Raw genomic sequence first — 26,014 nt, forward strand, 5'->3', positions numbered from 1 at the left:
ACGCTCCGTCTTCTGCCTCAGAGACGAGCGAGAGACAAGAAATACGATTGGCCAGAAGGTGGTGCTATAGTCAACAGTCAAAAAGTGAAACGTTTGAAAACGTGTTGGATATTTATGTTTGACCAGATCTTTGCTGCAAAATGAACTTCTTCCTTCTGTTGAGTGCAAAAGGACTCGAACCTGCACATTTCCACGTGCATTTTTATAGTTTTTGCAAAGTGCATTCAAAAAAAAAGTGTGTGTGTGTAATCTCCTGATTACATTGATGATTAAAACCGTGCAGGCAGTAATCCACCTCTCTTCACCTGCTGACAGGCAGAACAGTGGATTAATGCTCCCCAGCATCACACACACCACCCCTCCACCCCACCCAACCCCACCCCACCCCCCGTGGACCGGATCTGCTGCTCAACCTTCAGGCTGCCGTGGGACAAACTCTGGATGTCAACAGTCTGAACGTATAAAAAAAAATGTCATTCAAATAAATATGAAGGCAAACTTTTTTTTTTTTTTTCATTAATGAGCAAATAATTGTTGTTTTTTATTAAGTTTTGTGTTGTTTTCATGCTGTGAATATTTTGTCTTTGTTTTTATGTTGAAGTTCTTTCAGTAGCTTCCACTGAGTGAAATTTTTCTAATAGAGTTATACAAGTGTGTTTTGCTGCTACCTGATGAAAAATGAGGAGGTCGTGAAAGGGAAAACAGAACTGGAGGGCGTAAACAAGAGAAAGATGGCTGATAACGTGAGAGTGAAAAAAAAACAAGATGAACATGTTCCCTCTGTTGACCCGCCGTGTGTCTCTACGTCTAATCTGACCGCTGTAGTGCTGACTGAAGGGGAACCGGCTTCAATCCTCTCAGTCGGGCTCGTTCGCGTGAAGTCTGTCTGTCTGGATGTTGTCATCCACAAAGGAGGTGGGCCGCAGCGCCGCCCGGGGTTGGTCAAAGTTCAGAGCCGCGTCGCCCGATTGGCCGACGGGGGGGGGACGAGAGAGGACGTGACGCCGACGGCGGGTGTTCACATATAGAGCTCCTCTGACAGACGGCCGTCTCCTCCTCTGATTCGACGACGCATCAACCCTCCGCTTCAGCAGCAGGTGAGTCGGCCCGATTCTTCAAACACTTCCGAGGCATCAGCTTTTTAAAAAAAAAAAAAGTTTACATATTACAATTTTTTTTTACATATTATATAGCATCACTACCTTTTTTTAAAAAAAGATTCTGCACCAAATTGAGAATAAATGCATTCATTCTAGGAAAAATGTATTTCTGAATATCAAACACAAATGTAGAGAAATCCTTCATCCAAAAGCAGTAAATAAGGATTTATTGGTCATATTGTGTCGTTTCTGAGCTTCATAAGTTAAAACTGACTGGGATTTATTTGACTACATTAGCAACGTGTCCGTTTTGTCTCGGAAAGGATTATTTCACACTCGATAACAAACAAACGGACTCATCCGGGTCAAGAAACCAAAAACTGTGTCGTCATTCATCTCGTATATTTCAACACCTCGCAGTAAAACCCTTTTTGTTCTAGAGATTTTTTGTTTGTTTGTACAGATGTCACTTATCCGTGCAGGAGATTTGAAAAGCATCCGAGAAGGTTTTAAAAGGATTAAGAAAGCTCATCAGAGTAAAGTGTGAACACATCTCTGTCATCTCGACTGAACTCCACCAGGCGAAATTGTTTCTACAGACAAAAAAAAAATAAAAAAATAATGTGGACCTTTCTAAGAGTCCTGAAAATGAACACAGCCTCTGTGAAAACATTTATTTTTAAATGTCAACTTCTGTTTGAGGGATGGAAAAAAAATACATATTGCTCAGTTAACTAAAGGGAAAAAAATCGGAGCAATCAGTTTTATTTTAATCTTTTTATTTTTTAAATTAATCTAAGTGCATGTTTCTCTTTTTTTTTTTTTTTTTTTTTTATTCTACTGTGTGGTGTTTGAGCCACTAGAGGGCGCCAAAGTGAATGAGTACTAATACACGGTTGTTGAGATGCGTTTCTCTTGAGATTTCTACCTCTACATTAAACACGGTGGAGTGAAGGTGGTTTTCCAAAAGGATCAGCTGTAGTTTCAAGAAATTATGTTCTCCGTAAAACTTCTTTACTTTATTTTTTTTGTCGGGCCTTCTTTAGTATAAAGTAGTTCTGGTGAAAACCAGGTGTCACAAGCAGCAGTTACGGTCTTTAAAACTTTAAAAACATTAACGTTATAGGTCTAGATTGAGTTTAACTGTAACGAAAACAATTTTAGTTATTCAGCAATTTCAAATGTATTTTAATGATATTACAGGTGTTTACTCAGGCTGGTGTGATTTAAAATGTTTTTCTTGAACAAAAACTCAAACAAAATATTTACAGATTTTTAATGTTAATGTTTTGTTTTTGTTTTTTTGTTTCTCTCAGGCGCCCGTCGTCCAGCTGCCTTCAATCTGCGCCGACCATGAGTACCAAAAATATCGTTTTCAAGAAGATTTGCAAGGACAAGTCGGTGAGTACGAGGTTTTTTTTTTACGTTATTTGTGCTCCTGCCGGCTGTGGGATCAACTCGGTCTACTTGGTGCCATTTTATTTTCCACATGGTTTTCTCTTTATTGTTAAACTCTTCGATGAATTTTCTCTGCAAATTTAACTTTTAAACGAGTTTCTTTCTGGCGTTGAACAGAGCTCACGCGGCGGTGCCCGATTTACCCAGAATTCACAGCAAAATTAGTCCCTCTCAATATGACAAAGAACTAAAGAGCTTTGTGCAACAGATGCGTTTAAGGGTTTTCCGATGAGCTTTAAGCTTGACCCCCCCCCTTCCTCCCCCGCCTCCCCCGTCCCACAATGAGTTCAGGGCTTCGGAGATCAGCTGGTTAACTCCAACGCGAACGGCTCATTTTGTGTTTCACGAGATCATCGTCCAACTTTATTGCGAATATTTTCCTCGCGAAAGTGAACAGACGGACAGAAGGAATCTTTTTCTTCTCTCAAAATACACTCGAAGACGAAACCGGATTATTTAAAATATCTCTGCTAAAAGCCACGACCAGGGTTTGATTTGCGATACACGTTTTATAAATGACGCTGGACGCGCTGTGCGCAATATTCTTTAAACACCCGGCAGGTTGTCAGCAGCGCTCGTCGGATAGCGAAGGCGACGGTGTCATCAGATAAAGTGGATTTAGTTCATCTTTGAGTATAAAAAAAAAACCCAAAACGTTCCGTCTCGCTGCGTTTTAATTCTGCTCAGCCGACTGATCCTCACAAGGTCAACGCAAAGCCACGACAACGTGAGCCGACCGCGGCCACGTGTGTGCTTTCTCCGGCGGATTTATTACGGCTGACTGCGTCGATCTGCAACCCGAGAGCACAGTTTCAGATAATGTGGTGAAATGCAGTCTGGTTTTTTCTTTTTTTTTTTTTTTTTTTTTCCTTTGGTTTTGTATCTCCGTTATAAAGACCACCCGCTGCAGGTTACAGAGTCAAAGGCAAAAAAACCACACAAAAAAAGCGTCCCTCTTCGATATAGTTACCAGTTTATTAGGAACACCTGCAACAGTGATAGTGGAAAATATGATTGGTATAATAACACACACACACACACACACACACACACACACACACACACACACACGAGACATATCTCAAACAACAGGAATTGAGATCATTGGACCAACTTATTAACCAAATTTGAAGAAGGTCTAAGCGATGGGGGGCATAAATCATAAAACAAGCTGTTTTTGAGCACTTCAATGAAGACAAATAAAGATGCTTAAAACAGACAATGACTTCACAACATAAGTGCACAAAGTGGGAAGCTGTTAGACGTACGTACAATGCGTAACTGTGAAATGAGTCTGAAATGTGGAAGGTTCAGTCCTGACGAAGAAAACGACCTCAGAGGTCAGTTGGCATAGAATTTTTCACAATCCTGTTTTTAAATACTTACTGATTAGTTTTTGTTTATTTAAAAAAAAAAATACAACTGAAATAATGCTGTTTCCTGCTCTTATTGCGACCTCGCTGTCCGATCGTTACAGTATTTGTTTGTGTGCTTCAGGTTGGAGTGTACATGGGGAAAAGAGACTTCGTCGACCGCGTTGACTCTGTGGAACCGGTCGGTGAGTCGGAAACACGCCAACGCGATGTCGAGGACCTCCCCTTTCCCTTCCCCCCTCTCCCTCCTCCCTCCCCCCGCCTCCCCACTTCTACCTCCCCACTGGCCGAAACAAAATAAGTCAAAATGTAAAGTTTATTTTTATTTTTGTCACCTGAAGAGCTTTAAAGTGTTTTTTCTCGCCACCAGATGGCGTCATCCTCATCGATCATGAGGCGCTGCAGGGGAGGAAAGGTCGGTGTACAAAACACACTTTTATTTTTTTTGTGGATTTTTGACTGTTGGTTGGACAAACAGACCTGACACTTGTTTCTGACATTTTATTGATTTAAAAAAAAAAAAAAGAATTATTCGGCAGATTCATCAATAATTAAAGTAATTGTTACTTTTGAGGCACTAATCTGAAATCCTGTCCTCCGGAAAGGTTTAATTTCAATAAACCCCACAAATATTCGGCGAAATAACACGATTGCAAATGTTGATGCAAACGATGCAAATGATTTAAAACGACTGACGTTCACCACAGTGACACGGTTTAAACTTCAGGTTTAAAATGGCCGCGTCTCCTCTTCCCCTTTTTTAAGCTTTCGTCACCCTGTCCTGCACCTTCTCCTACGGCCGAGACGACATGGACGTGATGGGGGTGGCCTTCCGCCGGGAGCTGTTCATGTCGACCCGGCAGGTCTACCCGCCGCTGCAGGACCGCGAGAAGGGAGTCCACACCAAGATCCAGGCCAGGCTGCTGCGCAAGCTGGGAAACGACGCCTACCCGTTCTTCTTCGAGGTGAGACGACGCGCACACATCAGAAGAAAAAATCCTTAAAAAAAAACAAAACACTGGAGAAATACCCTCCAAAATACTGTTATAGTTGTGTATTTTTAAAAACCTTTTTAGTGCCTCGTTCTGCCAGTGAGTTTTTCATACAACAGTGCATCCCAAATTGAAGAGATAAAAAAAAAAAAACTTAATTCAAACAATTCAAACCCAAACAATGAATAAGGAAAAGAAGGATTAAACTATTTTGCCAGTAATGTTCTGAAGTCATCTATACTCATAATGCACGTTAATTTATTTTATACTAACAGCAGGATTGTGCTCAATACGTGGTATTGAACAGGAACAAACTTTATCTGTTTGTTCCACTGAACTTCAAAGAAGTTTTATTACAGCGAATTAAAATTCCGGACTTTGTCGCTTTGCGCGAAATGATCGAAACTTTTATTTCATTTTTTTTTCTGTTTTGTCTTCTTAGTTTCCCGACAACCTGCCTTGCTCGGTGTCTCTCCAGCCGGCACCCCACGACGACGGCAAGGTAAGAACCCGCCGGACGAATCGAAGCCGGTGGTCACGAAGCGAACTTCCTCACGAAGATCTCTCTTCTCCTGCAGCAATGCACCGTGGACTTCGAGGTGAAGGCGTTCAGCGCCGAGAGCCAGGACGCTAAAGTGCGCAAACGGTGAGTCCCGGTTCGTCCGTCCCGAAGTGAGTGAAGCAGTTCTGGAAAAACAGAATTTACAACAAAGCAGTTCCCGACCGAGCGATCTGATTGGTCGACTGTACATTTTGGAACGTGCTCAAATCACCGTGAAATATCCCTCCGCCTTCTCAATGGGAATATAGAACTGCTACTGAATTTCATATGATATGCAGTGTAATATTGTTGTACTTGTTATAGGACTATTAAATGTGACCCGTTTGGTAAACTGTAGTTTCTTTTCATCCTTATTTGTCGCTCCGAACACCACAGATAGTCGCGCACTTTAACTCCGAGCGGCGGCTAACTTGGCTGGTTATATTTTAACAAGACACGGTGCTAAAATCTTAAATACATGACTCCATCGATATCTTCTTTTCAGCAGATATCTTACTCGCAACCAGATTGAGCTAGCTGAGCAGTTTAGTGTTTCTACCGGCTTTATTTATTCAGTTTGAGGAAACCGATCTCTAAAAAGCGATAAAACGGACTGGAAATCGTCTCTGTTGCTAGGCTCGTTGCTAAGGGCCGGACTACTTCCTGGGGTAGTAACCATTACACGGACGTCCACTGAGACGACTGATTGTTTTCCAGTCGTCAGTCGTACCCCGTGTGTCGCCACGGAAACGGAGATCCCACGAACAAAAAAAGTTTTGTATTTTGAGAGCGAACGGCCCCGACGAGATGAAGTACATTTAGATTACGAATTTTATTTGGAAGGTCACTTGCCGTCTAACGGTGATGATCACGTTAAAGCATCGCTCTCCATAATATCGCATGAATATTTATCATTTCTCTGCGTCTGTCCAACCAGGAGCTCGGTGAAGCTGATGCTCAGGAAGATCCAGTTCGCTCCGGAGGACGAGGGCGCGCCGCCCACCGTCGAGACCACCAGGGATTTCGTCATGTCGGACAAACCGCTGCACGTCCAGGCCAGTCTGGACAAAGAGGTGGGTTGTTTCATTATTCATCTTCAATTTAAAAAAAAAAGAAAAGAAAAGAAAGCACTCTCTCTCGCTTTTGAATATCTTTCGGTTTCCAGCAGCCCGTCGGTCAGGAAATAATCGGCCGTAGCATCCAAAGTCTAAAATCTCAGTGGATCAAATTCTTTCAAAACTCGGGAGCACAATATATTTATATCACGCTTTCATCTCAAATATAAACGATTGCGTTCTTCTCATTATGTTGTAGTCCTGTGGAAGAGTTGCCTTTATGGATTTTTCTCTGGTGTCTGTCTCATTTTTTTTTAAATAGATTTTTACCTGCTTTTTAACTGGATGTTTGTAAAAATGGCAAATTTGTACAAACGGGAGGAAATAACCAACAAGTACGATTTCTTTTTTTTAAATTTTTTTTTTAAAGCCGAGGTGTTGACAGATGTCCACTTCCATGTTTGCAGATTTATTACCACGGCGAGACCATCAAAGTTCACGTCAACATCACAAACAGCTCCAACAAAAACATCAAGAACGTCATCCTCTCCGGTAAGCGCGACTCCGCAACATCTCCCCGACGACAATCGGACGTGGCCGTGAACGTTTTGTCCGTTTGTTCCGTCTCCCAGTCGACCAGATCTCCACGGTGGTGCTGTACTCCAACGACAGCTACGTCAAATGCGTGGATATCGAGGATTCTGGGTAATGATCGGCACACGCATGTAAATAAATAAATACAAATAAACTAGAGAGAGACGTCATCACATCGGTACGTCGTCATGTCACGATCTCGCTCCCAAGACTAAAAGAGGTCGACCGATCACGGGGTCTATTTGAAACTTTATTTTTGCATTTATTGGTTTAACTATTCTAAGTAACATTGTACATTTATGCACTATAAGAAATAATGAAGTATCGTTTAGTTGGCAGATGTTTATTTATTCAACACGTGCAACAGAACTTGAACCAGAACTCTACTTCCCCGCCCTGCTGCCGCGGCACAGAACCAGAACACGTAGGCAGGATAGACGAGGCAAAAAGACGCTCGCAGACCCGATGTTAAAAGTTCTGCTTTTCAAATATCTAAAATCGGGGTTAATATCTATTTCTTGTCATCGACTATGTAACGCCGGTGTGAAACCTCGGTACAGCGGCGCTTCCATCTCACCCGAGACGCAAACCGGGAAAACAGGATATCGCATTTCAGTTTTACTCTGAAGAGAAACAGGAAAGGTAGACAAAAGATTCTTCACAAAGAATCAGAGGGATATCGGAGGACGGCGACGGGAATACCGGGAACGTTTGTGCTTCGGGGACGCGCGATGGAGTCGTCGTGGTTCTACAGCTTCTGTAGGGTCTGTCTGCGGTTGAGACACAAAAACATGTGGCTCATTTACAGGAGGAACTCTTCGATGGAAGTTCTTCCTCCGTTTTTCTCACGTGAGGAAACCTTGCTAGACTTTGTTGCAGGAGAGAGACATCGGAGGCCGTCGGCAGTCTGAGAAAACTCAAAACTCTTCTTTCAAGCGAGCATCAACCGTCGTGGTGTATATATACATATATATATTTTTTTTTTTTTTGAAGTGACAGTATTTGGGAGAGCAGCGAGGGGTGGGAGTAAAACTTGAGTGAGGACCTGCTTGAATGGACACGACTAAAGATATCTGGACCTAAACTTCCAAACTGTCCTTTTTAGGAAACCGCAGGGTGACGTCAGAGGTTATTTTCATTTTTTATATTCAGTGTGTGTTTCGGACTTCCAGCCACAGAAGAGGAGCTGAACACGACTCCTATAAGGCTCCAAAGAGACCCCCAGAGGTTTTGTTATTTTGATCCGTAATGGTTGAAGTTAATACTTCTGTCTTGATATCCAGGATGTAGAAATAAAAAAAAACATCTATCTTAAATATATGAACGTAAAAAAAAAATGTAGCTCAACAGCTTGCTTTTGTCACTTTTTCTAGTTTCTAATCTGATAAACCGTCCTTGCATCTTTTAGTTGTTTTAAAATTCAACAGAAAACTCTCTCGGGACATTTCAGATTTAAAAAAAAAAATGCTGACTCAGTCCGTTTGCTGCCATCGTCGCTGTACTTCTCCCGATCGCCGTATTTACGTTGTTTTAATGTGTCTCCGTGTCTTCGTCAGGGATTCGGTGCCCGCCGGCGCGACGCTGCAGAAAGTCTACAAGCTGCTGCCCGTGCTGGCCAACAACAAGGAGAGGCGGGGCATCGCTCTGGACGGCAAGCTGAAGCACGAAGACACCAACCTGGCGTCGTCCAGCATGTGAGTGAAGCAAAGTCGCCGTCGGGGGAAATCGAAAAGTTTCTGCAAGGCATTAAACGTCAACTCTGTTTTCCTTTCTTTTCTTTCCTCTCTTTTCCTCTTTCAGCATCAGAGAAGGTGTGCTGAAGGAGGTTAATGGGATCATGGTTTCCTACCGGGTCATGGTGAAGCTCATCGTTGGAGGGTCAGTCTCTAATGTGTATATATATCTCTATCTATCTATCTATCTATCTATCTATCTATCTATCTATCTATCTATCTATCTATCTATCTATCTATCTATCTATCTATATACATCAGGGATGGATATTTCATGCAAAACCTACTATTCACAATTGGCTCTGAACTATTTGAGTTCAGAGCCGATGTTATTTAATGGCAGCTGAAGGGCAGCTTTTAGGCGCGTTGCCGCCACCTTCTGACGGGAGTAAAGCATTACAACCAGGCACCGGTTAAAAACAGGAAATAAGGGAGGTGTGTGCGTGACCACGGCCTGCCTTAGGGATCATGGTGCCCGTTTCAAAGGTTTGCCACGGGGGCCCTACCGAATCTTTAGTCCTCCAACTTTTGTTAAAGGGCAATTTATGACATCATGCACCTTTTTTGATGCTCATTTCCTGAGTGAGTAATAAAAATTAGCGAAGCCAACTGCACAGATGGGTCTCTGACGAACGCTCGACTAACTTGGCTCACGGTTCAAAGTGCTTTGTTTCCCCGACAACTAACCGGGAGAACCAGGTTGCGGAGTCGACATTGCTCCTCTGGTTTAGAAAAAGGTTTTTTTTTGTTGTTTTTTTTGGGGGGGGACAACGACAAAGCTCTTGCATTACAATTTGATCAATGACCTGCAGCCCAAAATGCAACTGGGTCGTCACTGTAGTCATCTCCATTTTGGATGGAAACCGCCGCCTCTTGACTTTGCAAACGATCGCTGTCGCTCTGTACGAATCAAAACTCCTTTCAATAAAAAAATTTTAAAAAATAAAAAAGTTTTCTACTTGTTCTGATTTTCCTCTTTTGTCTCCGCCACGCTCTCAAAGGATGATGGGATCAAGGTGAGTTCATGTCTCCTTTTTTTTTTAATCATTAACATGAACTATTCAGTTGAGTTTTTCTAGTAAAAAAAATAAATAAATAAGTGACTAATTATGATTTCATTTTTTTTTTTTTAAACGCTTGTTGGGTTTGTTGCAGTGAGGTCGGCCTGGAGGTTCCCTTCAAACTGATGCATCCTAAACCTGATGCAGGCAAGAAAACACACATTTTACTGTGTTTTTTTTGTTTGTTTTTATTGTTCTGAAACGCATTATTTATTCTAAAATGAGCAAACTTTTCTGTACCTACTTGTGTGCATAAATGTGTTCACGCTGCTCTTCCTGGTTTTTCCCTTTATTTGCTTTATTGCTGCCAACAGCGAGGGAGAGGTAAATATGCAAAAAAAGAATTCCAGTGGTTATTTTTGTCTGGTTGACTCTGAGATTTTAGTCCGTCGGAGCTGTGAATGAACTCTGCAGCGAGTGAGTGAAGCGGTGAACATGAGCTGCGAGTGACGGCAGGTTTGCTGAGGATGAATATTCTTGTGTTTATTGCGTCGTGCCACTCGGCGTAAATGTCCTCTGGCCGTCGGACAGGCTCGTGTTCCAGGATCCGTTTTCGCTTAGTCGGCTCTTTTTCAGGCCTTCGTTCCTGTCGGCTCCCCTTTTTGTTTTTTTATAACCGTGTCTTCATCAGCAGTATCAGCTTTCCTCTCTTTGTTTTGTGATGTCCTGTTATTTTATGCCCTTTTTTGTGTTTGTTTTACCTTTTGCCAGCTTTACTTGTTGACTTCAAATACTCTGTTTCAAAATCAGTTTTTTTTGGGGTAGGCTTTTTGTAATTTATGATTTTCATATGGACCGCCGGGAAACTAATAAGGAGTGACATTAGCTAATAACACCGAAATAACTTATAAAAAAAATTGGCTTTGTATTTGAGTTGAATGGGAGTCTATGGGGCTGCAGGCTTTTTTTTGGAGCCGACCTCTGGTGGCACTCGGTGGTATTGCAGTTTCAGGAACTTCTTCATCGGCCGCATTTTTCAAACCCGTAAGCTACGTCCAATTTTTATATACAGTCTATATATCAAAATCCTGTTTCTGCTGTTTGAGGTCAAAGGTCACTGTTCAGCTGAAGCTCCCCTCGCGCTGAAGGTCGCGTTCGTCTCGAACCAAGTTTCTGTACGTGCGGGCCGTCTCCCGGCAACCGCTAACAGTTCCTCTCTGATGCCGTTTGCAGTGAGCTGGAGGAGGAGATGGTGTTCGAGGAATTCAAGCGCACCAACCTGAAGGGGATGGCCGACGAGGACGAGGAAGGCAACGTGTCGGGCGGCGAAGACATGGCGCCCAAAGAGAAATAGAAGAAACGAGTCGTCCGGGGCGACGACGACGGCTGAAGCAAAGACCCCCCCCCCCCCCCGCCCCCCCCGGGGGAGGAGTTCGAGTCGCCTCGGGAGTTTGCACTCGAAAAAAAGTTTAGACTTAAAGGTGTTTTTAGTGTCGGTGAATGGCTGCCTGTCACGTGTTCAGCTGTGAAGCAAGTGCACAATTTCATTTTCTACGAGCAGAGAACGAGCGTGTCGTGAATGACGGCACAGAATCGTTTTTATCGAAGCCGAAATTTAAATCACGTTTGACCTGCGACTGAAAAAGAGCCTCTAAATTTAGACTTCTGCTGCTTTTGAGTTCCAACTTAACTGTAGAAATGTTTCCTGAGTCTAGCGGGCTGAACTTTACTTTCGTGTGTGTGTGTGTGTGTGTGTGTGTGTGTGTGTGTGTGTGTGTGTGTGTGTGTGTGAGACTGCCGTTTTGAACCGTGACAATAAAAGCTGATTCATCCATCCTTGAATTCGCTGCTCTTTCTTCTGGTGTATTGCAATTTCTATAGGCTCAAGGTCACGACTACATGGAAGGGTCATGTGACATTTAAACAATAGATGCATTGATATGTCATTATTACATTAAAAAAAAAATATTTTCAAAGCTTAAATAGATCTGGTGTTGTTCTATATTTATTTTGGTCATCAAGCCATGTCGGCCGATACTTTCTGACCTTGCTACTCGGCCTCCAAGCCCGATAATTCCTACCGATGACATAAAATCTTTAAACCGCCTCACAAATTTGCAGTTTCATTGAAGAAAATGCTCAGCAATTTCCCCAAAAACACCCGCTCGCTTTTTTTTTTCTTTCTTCGGCACACAGAACAGGAAATAGTACAAGTATATTAATATACATTTGGTGCCCGAGTGCATTTTGATTCAGAAAAAAACACAATTCTGAATAATGCGATGCACAAACGTTAATTGTTTGTTTTTTTCTCTGCACGTGGGATTTATTGATGGAAATGAAAACTCGGCTAGGACTGCGTCACCAGACTTCTCGTTCGATTGTGTTCTTTGTTTTTTCAATGCAATTGTTTTTGGACGTTCTAAGCAGGCGGGGGCCTCAAAAAAAAAAACCGCTGATCTGTTCAGATTTATTAGTTACGCAAAAAGTTAAAGTTTCTAAAGAAAGAGTCCCGACACGAGCTTCAGGAGAACGTTTTTAATTTCAGGCAAAAAAAAAAACAACACAACTGGCACATCGCAACAAACTGAAGCTCAAACGTGACACGACGGGGTCGCTGAGAACAGCTCGGGGCCGATGGTGGGAGATAGTTTTATCACTGCATGCAGAGCTTGATTCCGGACTGAATCCACTAATCGCATGTACAGAATCATCTGAAGGTGTCCCATTTTTAAACAAATTGTTATAAATTCAAAAAGGTTATCTTCTTTTTCAAATGTGGTAGTAAAAGTTAAGTTTCATCGTGCAAATTGAATTTGTTTGTTTTTCGATGTTAGATGAAGCAAAAAAAACAACATCTTTACAAATCCCGAGATCTTGTATTCTGCCTTTAAGACAAAGTTTTCTTCAAAATTCAGAAAATATCAAATAATTGCAATTGGTACTAATTTTAATTGTTAAAACAAAAAAAACAACAACTTGGAAACAGGTGAAATACTTGCCTCGCTGACAAATTTCCTTTTTGTCTCAGAAAACAAGAGTTTTGTGTGTAAATTGAACGGCAGGTTGAGATTGATTTTTTATTTCTCTTGCAGTTTGTGACTCAAAATTCTTTACCTCATTTTATGGAAAACTTTGCAATAATATCACTCAGATTCTTTTGACAGCCCTGTTCATGTCTCGTCGTCGCGTCTTCGGCCTCCTCCTTTTCTCCACGTCTTGTTTCTTCCACATGGTCCTCCTCACACCTGCTTCTCTTGAAACGTCCGTCTCAACAGACTCGTCCTGATTTTGTTCTAACGCTTGATTCCGTTTCACATATTTTGCATTTTCTGTCAAATAGTATCGTTCCGATGACGTCCACATTTGAAAAGGCAAAACGATAAAGCTCCTAAAACTAAGCTGCGGCAAGCTTCAAGCATTAAAAAAAAACAAAAAAACTAATTGGAATGAAAAGTGCTTCTGAAACATTTACCTTTATGGCAGGTCTTAACTTCTACAGCTGCCTCAAAAAGTCTTTGGCGAGCTTGGCAATCTAAAGATCTATTCGAGTGTGTGATCAAATGCTGGCATTTGTAAGCTTTGAAGCATTTTCATACGTGTTGAATCATGAGAGTGAATTTATATCCACCTTTTAAAGGCGGGGTATTTTTGTTATTTTTGTTATTTTTTGGGTGCGTTTTCATGTTGGAGAACCCAACTGTTAGTTAGAGTTAGTCCAAGGAAGTAAAAGACTTGTTATTAATTTCATCTCTATCTTTCAGTGTCACAGTTGTGATTGTCCTATCTCCATATATCACTCTACTTATAGGGGAACAAAATACTTTGGCTCATTATTATTCCTTGAAACCGAAAAGGAACCAAGTAGGCCTGCCTTACTGTATGATCAAAACTTCTGCGGCGATTTTGAAAACGGTAACACACAGATAAGAGATAAGGAAGGAGAATGTCGATTGAAATAGTCGCCCAGTTTATACCAACATTCCCTATCCGGTTAGTCAGTCTGTAATTCTCTTGTTTGAACATTATTTGATTAGATTACAGCAGAGGAGCAGCTACCCAACAGGCACATCATCGCGGTAACTTCTGTGACAAAAAAAACTCAATTCCAAAAATGGACAATGCTTCATTTCTCGAATACCCCTCCTTTAAAACTCGCAGTTATAAAAACACGAAGAATTTGATTGGCTGTCTGTAGATGCTGCGTTTATAACTGTGCGACTGACTGCAGCCTAATTTGGTGGGGGGGTGGTGGGGCCTGGGGGACCGTCCCAGCTGAAGTCTTCCTGACTATTCACTGGACGCAGAAAGAAATTTCGGCCAATGGGTAATTCGCAAGAGTCCGGGTGCAGCAGATACCCGGAGAAGGAGCTGGTGTTTTCATTGTCCGTGTACATGCCGTTGGTCTGGCTGTCCTTTACCTGCAACCATACCTGGTCTCCCATAGAGAGGTGGAGGACAATTTTCTGGCTGGTGGTGGTCTGTTTGGCTGATTCTGTTATTTTGAATACGGGGTAGCGATTGAGAAACAGACCGACTTTAAGTGGCCTCACGGCAACTGTCAGGTGGAAAGAGAAGACGTAAGTGCCGTTGACCGGGACAGTGTAGGTGCCCATATTTGGGTTGAAGTGCCCCTGCCGGTTGGTGATGATGTTGTAGAAAGGAACGGGCCAATTTTCAGCCGGAAATGATTGATTTATACTTGCGGAGAACGCCGACTGGATCGCTGGGGAGCAGGGACCACGCTGTCCCATGAGACCCATAACACCCTCGCTGCCTTTGAGCCCCATGAGGCCCCGTACACCCTGAACACCCCTGTCACCTTTGTCTCCTTTAGTCCCCTCGACACCTGGGATCCCATCATCACCATCTGCCCCATCCGTACACTCACACACCCCCTGATCACCCTGATCACCCTTCTGGCCATTTAGACCAGGATCGCCAGGGTTACCGAGGTCGCCCTTATCACCCATCAGACCTTTGGGTCCCACAGATCCCTGTACCCCAGGCAGGCCCCGGGCTCCAGCTGATCCAGGTGGGCCTTGAGGACCTGGTGCACCTGGGACACTCTCGCAGGAGGCAGGGCATGTGCCGGTTTCTCCCTGGGGGCCCTGTGAACCTGGGAGCCCCATTGATCCAAGGTCCCCTTTGTCCCCTGAAGACACATGCAACACACATCATGAATATTTACATTACGTTAACATAGATACTAAGTTAGTGTCTCATGTCTTTTTTTCTTGGCAAGAAGCCTTCTAGTGGTCATAGAAATTGTGACTCTTGTACTTGTACCCACAGTTAACTTTGGTTTCCGTTTGACAGGGAACATAATACTTTTTGACATAACCAAGTACTTCTTAGTAAAAACCCACAACTCCCCCCCCCCCCCCCCCATTACATCATCTCTGTACCCCAACCATTGAAGTGTCAGACCATAAAGCTGCTATTTGTCCAATGACAATGCCGTTTTGGAAGGCATGGATGGTCAACAAAGCACTCAACTCGGACTCTCCCACTTTTTACGTCGACAATTTTTGCAAAACACTGGCAAGAATTGCTGTCTTTGTTTAAGTCCCATCTATGTAGCACTTAATGCCCCTTTAAATGGAGTGAACTTCTACATAGCGTGATCTCAGCGGACCTTTAAATCCTCGGCCGCCCTTATTCCCGATGTAACCGGGTACGCCATTCTGTCCTTTCGGCCCCAGGTCTCCTTTCTGACCTGTAACAACAGACAAAAGCAGAAATTAGTAAAGGTGGTGATCCATGTTGAGGCCAAAAAAAATACCATCACTTCCCAAGTCAAGTCCATTGGCGGCCTGCCTGTTGTGAAGATTCCTTTGAAGGTGGCAGCGGAGTGAGAAACAAATTGAAAAAAAATGCCACTTGGTTGGTGTATGCAGATTGAGCTTCAACAAGTTGATGTACACAAATGTATGGAAGCAAACCTCTTTCTACTCCCAACAAATCTGAACTCAGACAGCGACACAGCGATTGAGCTGAAAGCAGACAGACTGCTGTTTTTTACATCCATGTTTAATTTGGTTTATGTCAGAATAATTTAGATGATGCTGTTACCTCATAACGACTGGGCTGAGGTTTGGTTATGTGTTTTTTTTCATTACCAGTGCAGCGGCGGAGAATCCTTGATGTGTTACTCACCCTTCATCCCCTCAGTGCCCGTGAACCCCTGACGACCTTTGAACCCCGTCATTCCTCGACTCCCAGGACTCCCAGGATAACCTGATGAAAGGTTACAGTCAGGTCAGTTTCAACAAAACCTTTCGGCAATGTCTTTAGATTTTATCAATTTAACATCGAAGACGAAGAGGGGATTTCTGCAGAGACCAGATGGCCTTTGCTGTTGTGACCTTTCCCACCTCTGATTTGACAAAGCAATCACAACACACTGCTAGATATCGCGATGGAACCAAAATCAAAGCCTCCAGCTGCTGCCAGCTTTCAAACAAAGACAGGTCATTTAAAGTGGTCTACATGCCTGGAGGGCCTCGGTCTCCACGGTCTCCTTTGGGCCCCACAGTTCCTTTACAATGTGAACAGATGCAGGACAGCTGGGTCGGGTTGACAGGTGGCAGTACCGACATGTTCAGCAGCTTGTCACAGAAGGACATATCGGGCATAGATGGCATCGCCGGGTTGTTGGCCCCGCTCAGCCGGAGCATGTCAGGGCTATCGCTCATGTGGCCGCCGGGTGGCCAGGGTCGTCCCCCGAGTGGCATCTGTGGGTACATGGAGACTGATGGCTCAGATGACGCCCCGTCACCTGAGCCAGACCACGGTTGACCGTTAAGTTCAGAGGTCGAGCTTTCCTCTTCAATGGGCCAAAATTGGGGGACATTTGGTGGCAGTCCGGCTGAGCAGACGGAGGTCAGGACAAGGAGTCCCAGCAGCCTCGACAACATCTAGGGGAAGAAGAAAATGATGAGGTCGTTTGTCATTATTTCCCTCAAGTCTTTATGGCAGCGGAGTAAAATATCGTCAATCTGTTTCCAGTGAATAGGAGTCAGGTGGGGGTTTTTTTATGTTTTCAATGTCTGTTTCTATCTGATTTGCCACAGCGTGTTTTTGAGGCAAGCTGATTTGGACCGGGACGGGGTCGGCCATCCTCCAACTCCAGGAAGAGTAATAATGCGCCCGCAAACTGTTTGATTCGACTAACAAAATGACTTTTCAGGACTATTTAACGAGTATAACAAAAAGCGCCATCAGCTTTGAAACCCGCTCCATACCCGAAGTAACCCTCCTGAGACCTTCCTGGTTTTCCGGCATCTGGCATTAAACACGGGTTCTAGATGTTCCAATCACAAGTGGACAGCTTTAAGTAAGGCAGTTCACATTTGGCATGAGTCGAATGCGTCTCGAGTGGCCGGTTGCGATTGGATCACCCTTCCCTGTTCTTTATACAAATGCCCGAGATACATCACAGAAATACAAAACAAAAACAACAACAAAAATCACACGAACAGGTAAAGAAGACGGAAGAAAGGAGTTGAAGTAACAGGCTCATTGTCTTATTTATCATTGTTCACAGAAGTCTCATGTTAACGCTCTTGTCTGTTGGGAATTTATTACGTAGTTCACATTCGTAAATGTCTTCAGTGAGTTTGTAATTCACAACGTGCACCAAAAAAATGTTGTGATGCCTTCAATTACATCGTAGTATCTTGATGTCTTTTCCTGTTTTGAAAGGCTGCCTCACAGTAAAGTGGTGTAATTTTTTTGAACTTACAAAACTCTTCCAGCTGTTTCAATATTTGTCTTTACCCACTGAGTCATTCTATCCACATTATTGATGTTTGGTTTTTTTTGTAATATAAATATTTAGTGAAAACACAGAGAGTCATTCCTACTATACACTCGCAACATCGATATTGAAGTCTTTGCTCAAAAATATCGTCATATTGGATTTTGTCCGCATCGCCCAACCCTACGCTTTTACTAATTTGACTTGACATTAACTCAAACATTTAAAAAGAACAAACCTACATCATTTTCCTGCCCGCTTAAACTGGTCTCAGACTAGAAAAATAAAATCCTCTGAAGTACTTCATGAAGAACTCACCGTCCCTTCTGAGTCGCGCAGCATCGTCTGTTGAAGCATTTTTTAGGGAATACGAAGTGGATCGAAGAGGCTTTGATGCATTTATAAGTCTTGCCCGAAACAAAACTTCCTTCAGATTTCGATCTGCCCGGTGGGGCACCCGCATGACAAAGGCTGAGGACGGGGCGGGACGGGACAGGTGGGAAAGGGGAGGCGTCTCGTCATTGTCCCGCTGAAGAGGAATTGGGCCCTCTGCCTGCGATGTGGCCTCCTTCACCATGAAACAGCAAAAAAACAAAAAACACATTCAGAGCAGAAAGAGGAGCGCTTATCTGCTAATCGTTCCATCGTCCTCCACCCTCCTTTTGTCTCTCATCCTTTCAAACAAATCGTCTCAGACCATGTTTGTTTTCCACAACTCTTCTCTATTCCCGGCAGTCTCTGGAACGTTCTGTCTGACTCACTTTCAGGGTTTACTTCGATCAAGTTTGGTTTCTCAGAGTCCAACATTTTGCACTAATAACGGCAAAATTATTTTCCACCTCCAGCCACAGATTCCCGGTATTGTTTCCCTGCAGATTTTTCAGGCCTCCGTGCCAACCCTTGTGTTTTCATGAACACGATATCTCAGGAACGCCACGAGGGAATTTATTCACGTGTTCACTTTCACATGTTCTTGGACAAAGTGTACTTTGGGAGGGGGGGGGGGGGGGTCAAAGGTCCTTGTGACTTTACCTCCGTCCCATTCACGTGAACGCGCTATTTCCGAAACGCTTTGAGAGTTTCTTACAAATTTAGGACAAACGTAATGATGTAATGATTAGACTTCGGGTCTTCAAGATGCACATATGCCACTCCTGCGTCTGACTTCCTGTCTGCGCAACTTGACGTGGTTTCTGTCAAAAAATAGAGTAGGCGCCTGCTTTTCGTGGAAAGAAGAGTAACTTCGGGGGCACTTCTGAAACACGCTGCAGCCAAAATTAAAAAGAAAATGAATGTCGTGTTCGTGACATCGCCCCTGGGTTCCTTGAGGAGCGGTTTTAAAATCTCAGTTCTGGCCGGTTGGTTCTGGCCGTCACCATCTTGGCGCAGTGCCTGACTCCGCCTTTCTCCCAGCTAAACGAAAAATGGGCAAAGAGGCGGTAGTGTGGCGTTGGAGCTGAGGCAGGCTGAATGAAGCCTTAATGCTGAAACCTGCTGGCAGCTCACCAACTGCAAGGGCACTCGCCTGTCACTCAAAGCAAACCCACCCTTAATTATGCCTAACTTTAAGCCTTAATACATATTTAACAGGTGAGTTTGGAAAAAAATTCACACCGCCGTACAAGTTGGCAAGAACGTGGAAATTAGCTAAAGAGACCAAAACCATTTTTTACGAGGCTGTAAATGTTTAATTCTGCTGTAAAGTTAGGCACCCGTCCTCTTATTTGAACAATGGAGCTCTGTGATGTAGAAGAAAAAAATACAGCACACATTTAATAGTTTTGGGACCTTTTAAATGAGGTAGGGACCCAGAAAATGCTGATAGATTTATATGTGGTGCGAGTTTGCAAAAAGATGAAAACCACCAACAACAACAAAAAAAGAGTCAAACAAGAGTGTCTGGGGAAAGTTTGATTTTAATTTCAAAGTGTGATGAAAATGTAACCAACAAAGGATGTTTAATGATTGTTTGTGGCAACTGTTGTTAACATGACCATGGTTTATTGTACCGACAAGTTCAGTATCAGTGAACTTTCAACTTTTTATCAGTAAAGCTTCGAGCCCATCTGCTGCTTCAACACACAGTTTGCTAGTTGAGCTGGTTGCAAGCTTATTAACTTTATTCCAAACAAGGTTAGTTTTTAATCTGATATCTGATATCAATATCTATATTTATAGTTTTGTTAGTCGTGCAAATTCAGCTATTTTTTATTGAGTTTACACCTTTAAAAGTCTCCACAAATCGTCGGATTGTGTATTTTGCCTTTAAGATTTCCTTTTGTTCAAATATAAAATAATTCTCTGTGCAGTTTTGCCACGATATCTCAGGAACGCCTCGAGGGGATATCCTCAAACTTGGCTTATACGTTTACTTGGACTCAACGGTGAACTGATGAGATTTCGGTGGTCAAAAGATCAAAGGTCACTGTGAATTTATCCAATACGTTCGTGGCCGTAACTGAAGAATTTGTGCGCCACTTCTGACAAAATTTCTCACTAAGGTCTAATAGAATAAAAATGAAGTGATGATATTTTTTTTCCCAAAAGGTCAAAGGTCAACTTCACTGTGACATAGTGTTCTGAAGTAACACTTTTATGTCCATTATTCAACACCATAATTCTGAATTGGTGACACTAATCGTGCGTCTTGGGCAACATCCATATTTGATGCATAGTCTGCTGTCATAGCTACAACTCGTGCGCTCTATCAGAATCAGCTTTATTTTCCAAATTCTCAATCTTCTCTACATTTTTAAAAGTCTGGACAGACATGGATATGAACTGCAACCTGACCTGGCACCAACCAGGAATTCTAGTTCGTGGAAAAAAAGAGGTATGGCTTTTAGCTTTTAGCCATAATTCTCTCACCAGCCCGGTCCACGTCTCAGTGCTGCATCTTCTTTGTTTCTTCACATCTCGTTTCCCTCACACTGCCCTTCCTTACCTGCTCCGTCTCCTTTTGAACCACTTTGAGCCCAAATAACTCTACTAAACCCAGAGCCGTCGGAGTTTATTGTGCACCTTGTTTTGTATTTCAAAATAGTTTTGCTGTATTCAGTATTAAACAAGGGAACACCACTTCCAAGAGTCAAGGATTGTATTTGCACTGGTACTCTCACACTCAGGTTAACAAAACATTGCACCTGCCAATTATTGCTCAAACATCACAGAGGTAAATAATCTGCTGGAAACAGATTTAAAACATTGCAGTGAGGCTGAATAGCATCGAGCAGAAGAAAAATCACCCACAGTTGAAGATATATATAAGATAAAGGAGATACATATCAGAAATAAAAATGACTGAAAATGAAGTGTTGGAGCACTTGCAATTGAAGCATCTGCTTTGGTTGCACTTTAATATACAATAAAGTCTTTATGCGTCATTAACATTTGAAAAGGCAACATGATAAAGGCTCTATAACAAAGCTTCAGCAAGATGATCTCGAGGATTACCAAACAAATTTACTCCGAGGTCGCAAAGTGCTTTAAAAACATTTACCATTAGAGCAGATCTGTACCAATACAGCCAACAGTCTTTGTCCCGGTCAACAATCTTAACAATGAATTAAAAAACAAGGTGCATGATTAAATGCAGATGTGAGCCTGGCACATACAAGCCTAGATGTAGTGTTGAATCATAAGAGTGAATTTATCTCCACATTTAAAGGGGGGGTATATTCATGGTCGATATTTTTCTTAACTTATATTCTTTCGGTATCTTATTTTCTCAGAGTAGTTTGGTTGGTTTTAACTTATAACAAATGATCACAAGACACACAGAAAATGGCATCATTTCCGAAAACAAGACACTGCAAAAATGTTGAAATACAGAAAAATGTAACTATAATTTGCGGTGATTGCATTCACATCAGATAACAGCGAAGAGTACCAGCCAGTCACAACGGGCACATCACCGAAATACCTTCTCTGACAGAGAGCTCAATTCCAAAAATGGACAATGCTTAATTTCTCGAATACCCCTCCTTTAAAACTCGCAGTTATAAATACACACATAATTTGATTAGTGTCTGTAGATGCTGCGTTTATAACTGTGCAAGGGAGTACAGCCTAATTTGGTGGGGGGGTGGTGGGGCCTGGGGGACCGTCCCAGCTGAAGTCTTCCTGACTATTCACTGGACGCAGAAAGAAATTTCGGCCAATGGGTAATTCGCAAGAGTCCGGGTGCAGCAGATACCCGGAGAAGGAGCTGGTGCTTTCATTGTCCGTGTACATGCCGTTGGTCTGGCTGTCCTTTACCTGCAACCATACCTGGTCTCCCATAGAGAGGTGGAGGACGACTGTCTGGCTGGTGGTGGCTGGGATGGATACTTCTGTTATTTTGAATACGGGGTAGCGATTGAGAAACAGACCGACTTTAAGTGGCCTCACGGCAGCCGCCAGGTGGAAGGAGAAGATGTAAGTGCCGTTGACCGGGACAGTGTAGGTGCCCATATTTGGGTTGAAGTGCCCCTGCCGGTTGGTGATGATGTTGTAGAAAGGAACGGGCCAATTTTCAGCCGGAAATGACTGATTTATACTTGCGGAGAACGCCGACTGGATCGCTGGGGAACAGGGACCAGGCTGTCCCATGAGACCCATAACACCCTCGTTGCCTTTGAGCCCCATGATGCCCTGTATACCCGGAACACCCATGTCACCTTTGTCCCCTTTAGCCCCCTTGACACCTGGGATCCCATCATCACCATCTGCCCCATCCGTACACTCACACACCCCCTGATCACCCTGATCACCCTTCTGGCCATTTAGACCAGGATCGCCAGGGTTACCGAGGTCGCCCTTATCACCCATCACACCTTTGGGTCCCACAGATCCCTGTACCCCAGGCAGGCCCCGGGCTCCAGCTGATCCAGGTGGACCTTGAGGACCTGGTGCGCCTGGGACACTCTCGCAGGAGGCAGGGCATGTGCCGGTTTCTCCCTGGGGGCCCTGTGAACCTGGGAGCCCCATTGATCCAAGGTCCCCTTTCTCCCCTGAAAACATAAAGAACACGCATCACAATATTTTCATTACTTTGAACTGCCCAAAGTGCATCTGGTTGTGACGACGACAAATGACTCGGTACTTTAATGATGTCATCTTAACTCGAACCATGATTTTCCCCACCAGAGTTATTTTTGCACCTTAACCACAGCAATTTCCGACCACGCAACTGTTACATCTTTTGGGAATCGGATTTGCAAGGTCTAGCTGCAAGGAATGGCACCGACAACAACTGTTGTCCTGGTGTTAAATGGTATCCACGCAACACTGACAAGGCTTTTACAATTGATCTCCTACATTGAGTGCTACATCGAGCGATCTCAACAGACCTTTGAATCCTCGCATGCCCTTCTCTCCGGGGTTGCCGCTGGAGCCGGACTGACCTTTGTCGCCCAGGTCTCCCTTTTGTCCTGTAACCAAAGACAAAAAAACGGAGTGTGACTGAGAAGAACATACATATTAAGTCTATTAAGCTATTAAAAAACGATATCCAGGTCAAGGGTGGTTTTGAAGATAGGTTTAAAGATGGCAGCAGAATGAGAAACAAACTGAAAAAATGAGGCTTAGTGTTGTTGGAAGGTGGATTTGACTTTTATTTGATCTATATTTATTTTGTTCTCCCACCAGTCTACACTTAATAACCCATAATGATAAAGAGATTTGCAAATTTGTTAAAAATCTAAATCTTAAATTTCTACGAAATGCAAGGGCTCCAGATTCATCCTGTGACTTTATTGTTATCCTATTATTTTTTTTTTCAGGTTCAGTAAGGATCCCGTTCTTTCAAATTTAAATGTTTAGAAATTCAAACCATTGTTTTTTTTTGTTTTTTTTCAGGTTTCAGGCCTCCGATTCTCCAGCAAACAGCTGACGCTTCAATCGCTTCCTCCTTCGTTTTAGGAATTATTTTCAAGTTTTCAACCATTTTCATTGTTATTTCCTTCACCTTTAACCTTCCAAGGTTAGATTCTGCATTTAAGCTGCTTATTCAGCCATTTTCAGCAAATTCAAATCAGGTTTCAGCTCATTTCAGCAATACTTGACAAATGATTTCAGCATTCAGACGCATTTTGTTGTGGAAATACATTTTCTTGTTGTTCTCGACGTGTCTCAAACTTGATTCCAAATTGGCAAATTCGATATATTGGGCATAGTTTTACAAAGACAGATGCCTGGTTATATATACAGTAAGGTCCCAACAATTCAAACTTCATGCCAGGACAAAAGCCAAACCATTTATAACGCTCTGAGTGTTCCTGGGATCATTGTAATGTTGACGCTTATTAATCGTTAGGTGTTTGTGCTTTTGTGTTGACAGGATTGGACATTAAATGATGCATCCCCTTTTATATGATTTTGTCCAACACCTATACTGCACTGGCTCCTGTGACAGTGACGGCGTCCATTGATAAGCTAACCTGTAGGTGTTCCAGTCAAAACTGCAACATCAGGACTGAGTTTTTTGTGTTGTTTTTTTTTTGTCATTTCCAGTGCAGTGATGGAGAATCCTCGACGTGTAACTCACCCTTCATCCCCTCAGGGCCTGTGAATCCCGGACGACCTTTGAACCCCGTCATTCCTCTTCTCCCAGGACTCCCGGGTTGACCTGAGCAAAGGTCACAGTCAGGTCAGTTTTTACGAAACCGTTCTGGCAACATCGTCCGATTTTGTCAATTTAGCATTCAAATTTCACAGGTGAATTAAACTACTGAGCCGTGCTGGTGCTTTGCTGATCTTTAAATGGTCAATCCTCAACATTTACGCAGTCGAATGTCTTGTGTCACGACCTTCTTTGGGTTGAATTTGATTTTTAGCGTATAGTATCAGACAGCACATTTTGGGTGAATGACTAAGAAATCCAGAATGGTTAATTTTATGAACTTTAAGAACTACATTTCCATTCAAATGCTAGTTTCTTGATATTTTGACCGAATTTTTACACATAAAGACACTCGAGAGTCAAATGTAGCAGCACTGAGGAATCTGTCGCTTCAATTCATTAAATTACATGTAAAAAGTGGCAAAGGATTGTTCTGATTGTTGAAACAAGCAAAAGTCATCAACGTTTCTCTTAGCGATGTTTGGAAGGGGATTTTTGACAATGTAATCCATTTTTGCTAAAACATTTTTTGTAATTTTACAACAAAAAAAACCATAAAATTTCAACACAACTGGACCAATAGACCCAGACAAATTATAATGTGGCAAGCTGTACTTTAACATTTAGAGTCTACTGTGTTTGCTGTCTATTATAAAGAACGAGTGTTAAATCGCAAAGGTCGGCGCTTTTCTGCAGAAGCTTCAAAGCTGCTTATTTAATTATTATTTAATTGGTCACAATTAAAGGTCAGTTCTTGTCAGAAGGTTTTTGCACTAAAACTAAAAAAAGGCTGAATGTCAAGTTGTTTTTTTTAAAGTGCTGTACATGCCTGGAGGGCCCCGGTCGCCATGGTCTCCTTTGGGCCCAACGGTTCCTTTGCAGTGCGAACAGATGCAGGACAACGGGATCTGTTCGGGAGAGTTGAAAATCATGTCGCAGTTCATCGAATTGGGAGTCATGTCAGGCGACGTGGGGCCCATGGCCCCGAGCATCCGGAGGCTGTCGGAGGGGTCGGACTCGTTGCCAACTGTCGACCACGGGTGCCCCTCGGAAGGCGGCATAGGAGGCCAGTTGGGAGGCCACTCGGGAGGCCCCTCGGGAGGCCCCTCGGAAAGCGGCATAGGAGGCCAGTTGGGAGGCCCCTCGGGAGGCCACTCGGGAGGCCCCTGGGGAGGCCCCTCGGGAGGTGTCCTCATGTGGCCGTTACGGGCAACGGGATACCACGGGAGTATTTCCTCCGACGACTCGGCTGAGGGTTCGCTGTCCACACCAGGCCATTGGTAGGTGTTGGGGTCGGGGGAGAATTCTCCGGTTTCGTCGGACTGGTGATCGGTGGGGTTCGACGACATCCTGGCCGAGCAGAGGGAGGACAGCACGAGGAGTCCCAGCAGCCCTGACGGCATCTGGAGCGAGAGGAGGAGGAAGAGGATGATGATGATGATGATGACGATGATGATGACGATGGGGTCCCCCAGGAAGGGAGATACAATAATTGCACCGCATCTGACTTATTAAACTTTCTGCAGCATGAAATCACTTCAACTTGTTTCCATAAAAAAAATAAAAATAAAAGCGCCTGCTCAACTAACGTCACTCCCTCAACTACGGAGATTAATCGGTGCTTCAACTGATCCACTTTGACTGTGCTCATTTGGATTTTATCCCGATACTCAAATTGGGTCAAAGCTCTACTGTAACTTTATTCTTTATACATATGATTTTTTTGTGCCTGTAATGGTAATCTTTTTTTCAAACGGCACCACTTTTTTTCCCCTCTAACATCAGCCAAATGCTCAGAAAAGCA

General features: G+C 43.2%; 2 protein-coding genes across 2 annotated transcripts; one reads left to right on the forward strand and one right to left on the reverse strand.

The window, feature by feature from the left end:
* The first annotated feature begins 2,433 nt into the window (after positions 1–2,433).
* saga (S-antigen; retina and pineal gland (arrestin) a) lies at positions 2,434–11,765 on the forward strand. The gene is made up of 15 exons (XM_069170041.1): positions 2,434–2,501; positions 4,056–4,116; positions 4,302–4,346; positions 4,697–4,896; positions 5,366–5,425; positions 5,502–5,569; positions 6,402–6,537; positions 6,987–7,071; positions 7,152–7,224; positions 8,670–8,807; positions 8,914–8,991; positions 9,848–9,862; positions 10,002–10,054; positions 10,222–10,231; positions 11,081–11,765. The coding sequence occupies exons 1-15, from the start codon at positions 2,454–2,456 to the stop codon at positions 11,199–11,201; spliced, it is 1,191 nt and encodes a 396-aa protein (XP_069026142.1). The 5' UTR covers positions 2,434–2,453; the 3' UTR covers positions 11,202–11,765.
* Positions 11,766–12,370: 605 nt separating this feature from the next.
* Positions 12,371–25,190, reverse strand: LOC138210696 (collagen alpha-1(X) chain-like). The gene is made up of 8 exons (XM_069169988.1): positions 25,040–25,190; positions 24,136–24,216; positions 22,940–23,020; positions 21,683–22,600; positions 16,344–16,628; positions 16,007–16,087; positions 15,486–15,566; positions 12,371–15,002 (listed from the first exon to the last, which is right to left on the reverse strand). Exons 1-8 carry the CDS (start codon positions 25,188–25,190, stop codon positions 14,080–14,082), a joined length of 2,601 nt encoding a protein of 866 aa, XP_069026089.1. The 3' UTR covers positions 12,371–14,079.
* Between the last annotated feature and the right edge of the window lie 824 nt (positions 25,191–26,014).

The sequence above is a fragment of the Embiotoca jacksoni genome, unplaced genomic scaffold, assembly GCF_022577435.1.
Source record: "Embiotoca jacksoni isolate LCO1_2020_lvr unplaced genomic scaffold, fEmbJac1.0.p SCAF_48, whole genome shotgun sequence".
NCBI lineage: Eukaryota > Metazoa > Chordata > Actinopteri > Embiotocidae > Embiotoca > Embiotoca jacksoni.

Coding starts and splice junctions, on each gene's coding strand:
- saga (XM_069170041.1), top strand. CDS start 2,454: ATGAGTACCAAAAATATCGTTTTCAAGAAGATTTGCAAGGACAAGTCG. Junction 7,072..7,151: donor CAAGAACGTCATCCTCTCCG/GTAAGCGCGACT, acceptor TCCGTCTCCCAG/TCGACCAGATCTCCACGGTG. Junction 7,225..8,669: donor GTGGATATCGAGGATTCTGG/GTAATGATCGGC, acceptor TGTCTTCGTCAG/GGATTCGGTGCCCGCCGGCG.
- LOC138210696 (XM_069169988.1), bottom strand. CDS start 25,190: ATGGGCCCCACGTCGCCTGACATGACTCCCAATTCGATGAACTGCGAC. Junction 16,629..21,682: donor CCCCACCACCCCCCCACCAA/ATTAGGCTGTAC, acceptor GGTCTGGCTCAG/GTGACGGGGCGTCATCTGAG. Junction 15,567..16,006: donor GGGCACTGAGGGGATGAAGG/GTGAGTAACACA, acceptor CTGTTGTTACAG/GTCAGAAAGGAGACCTGGGG.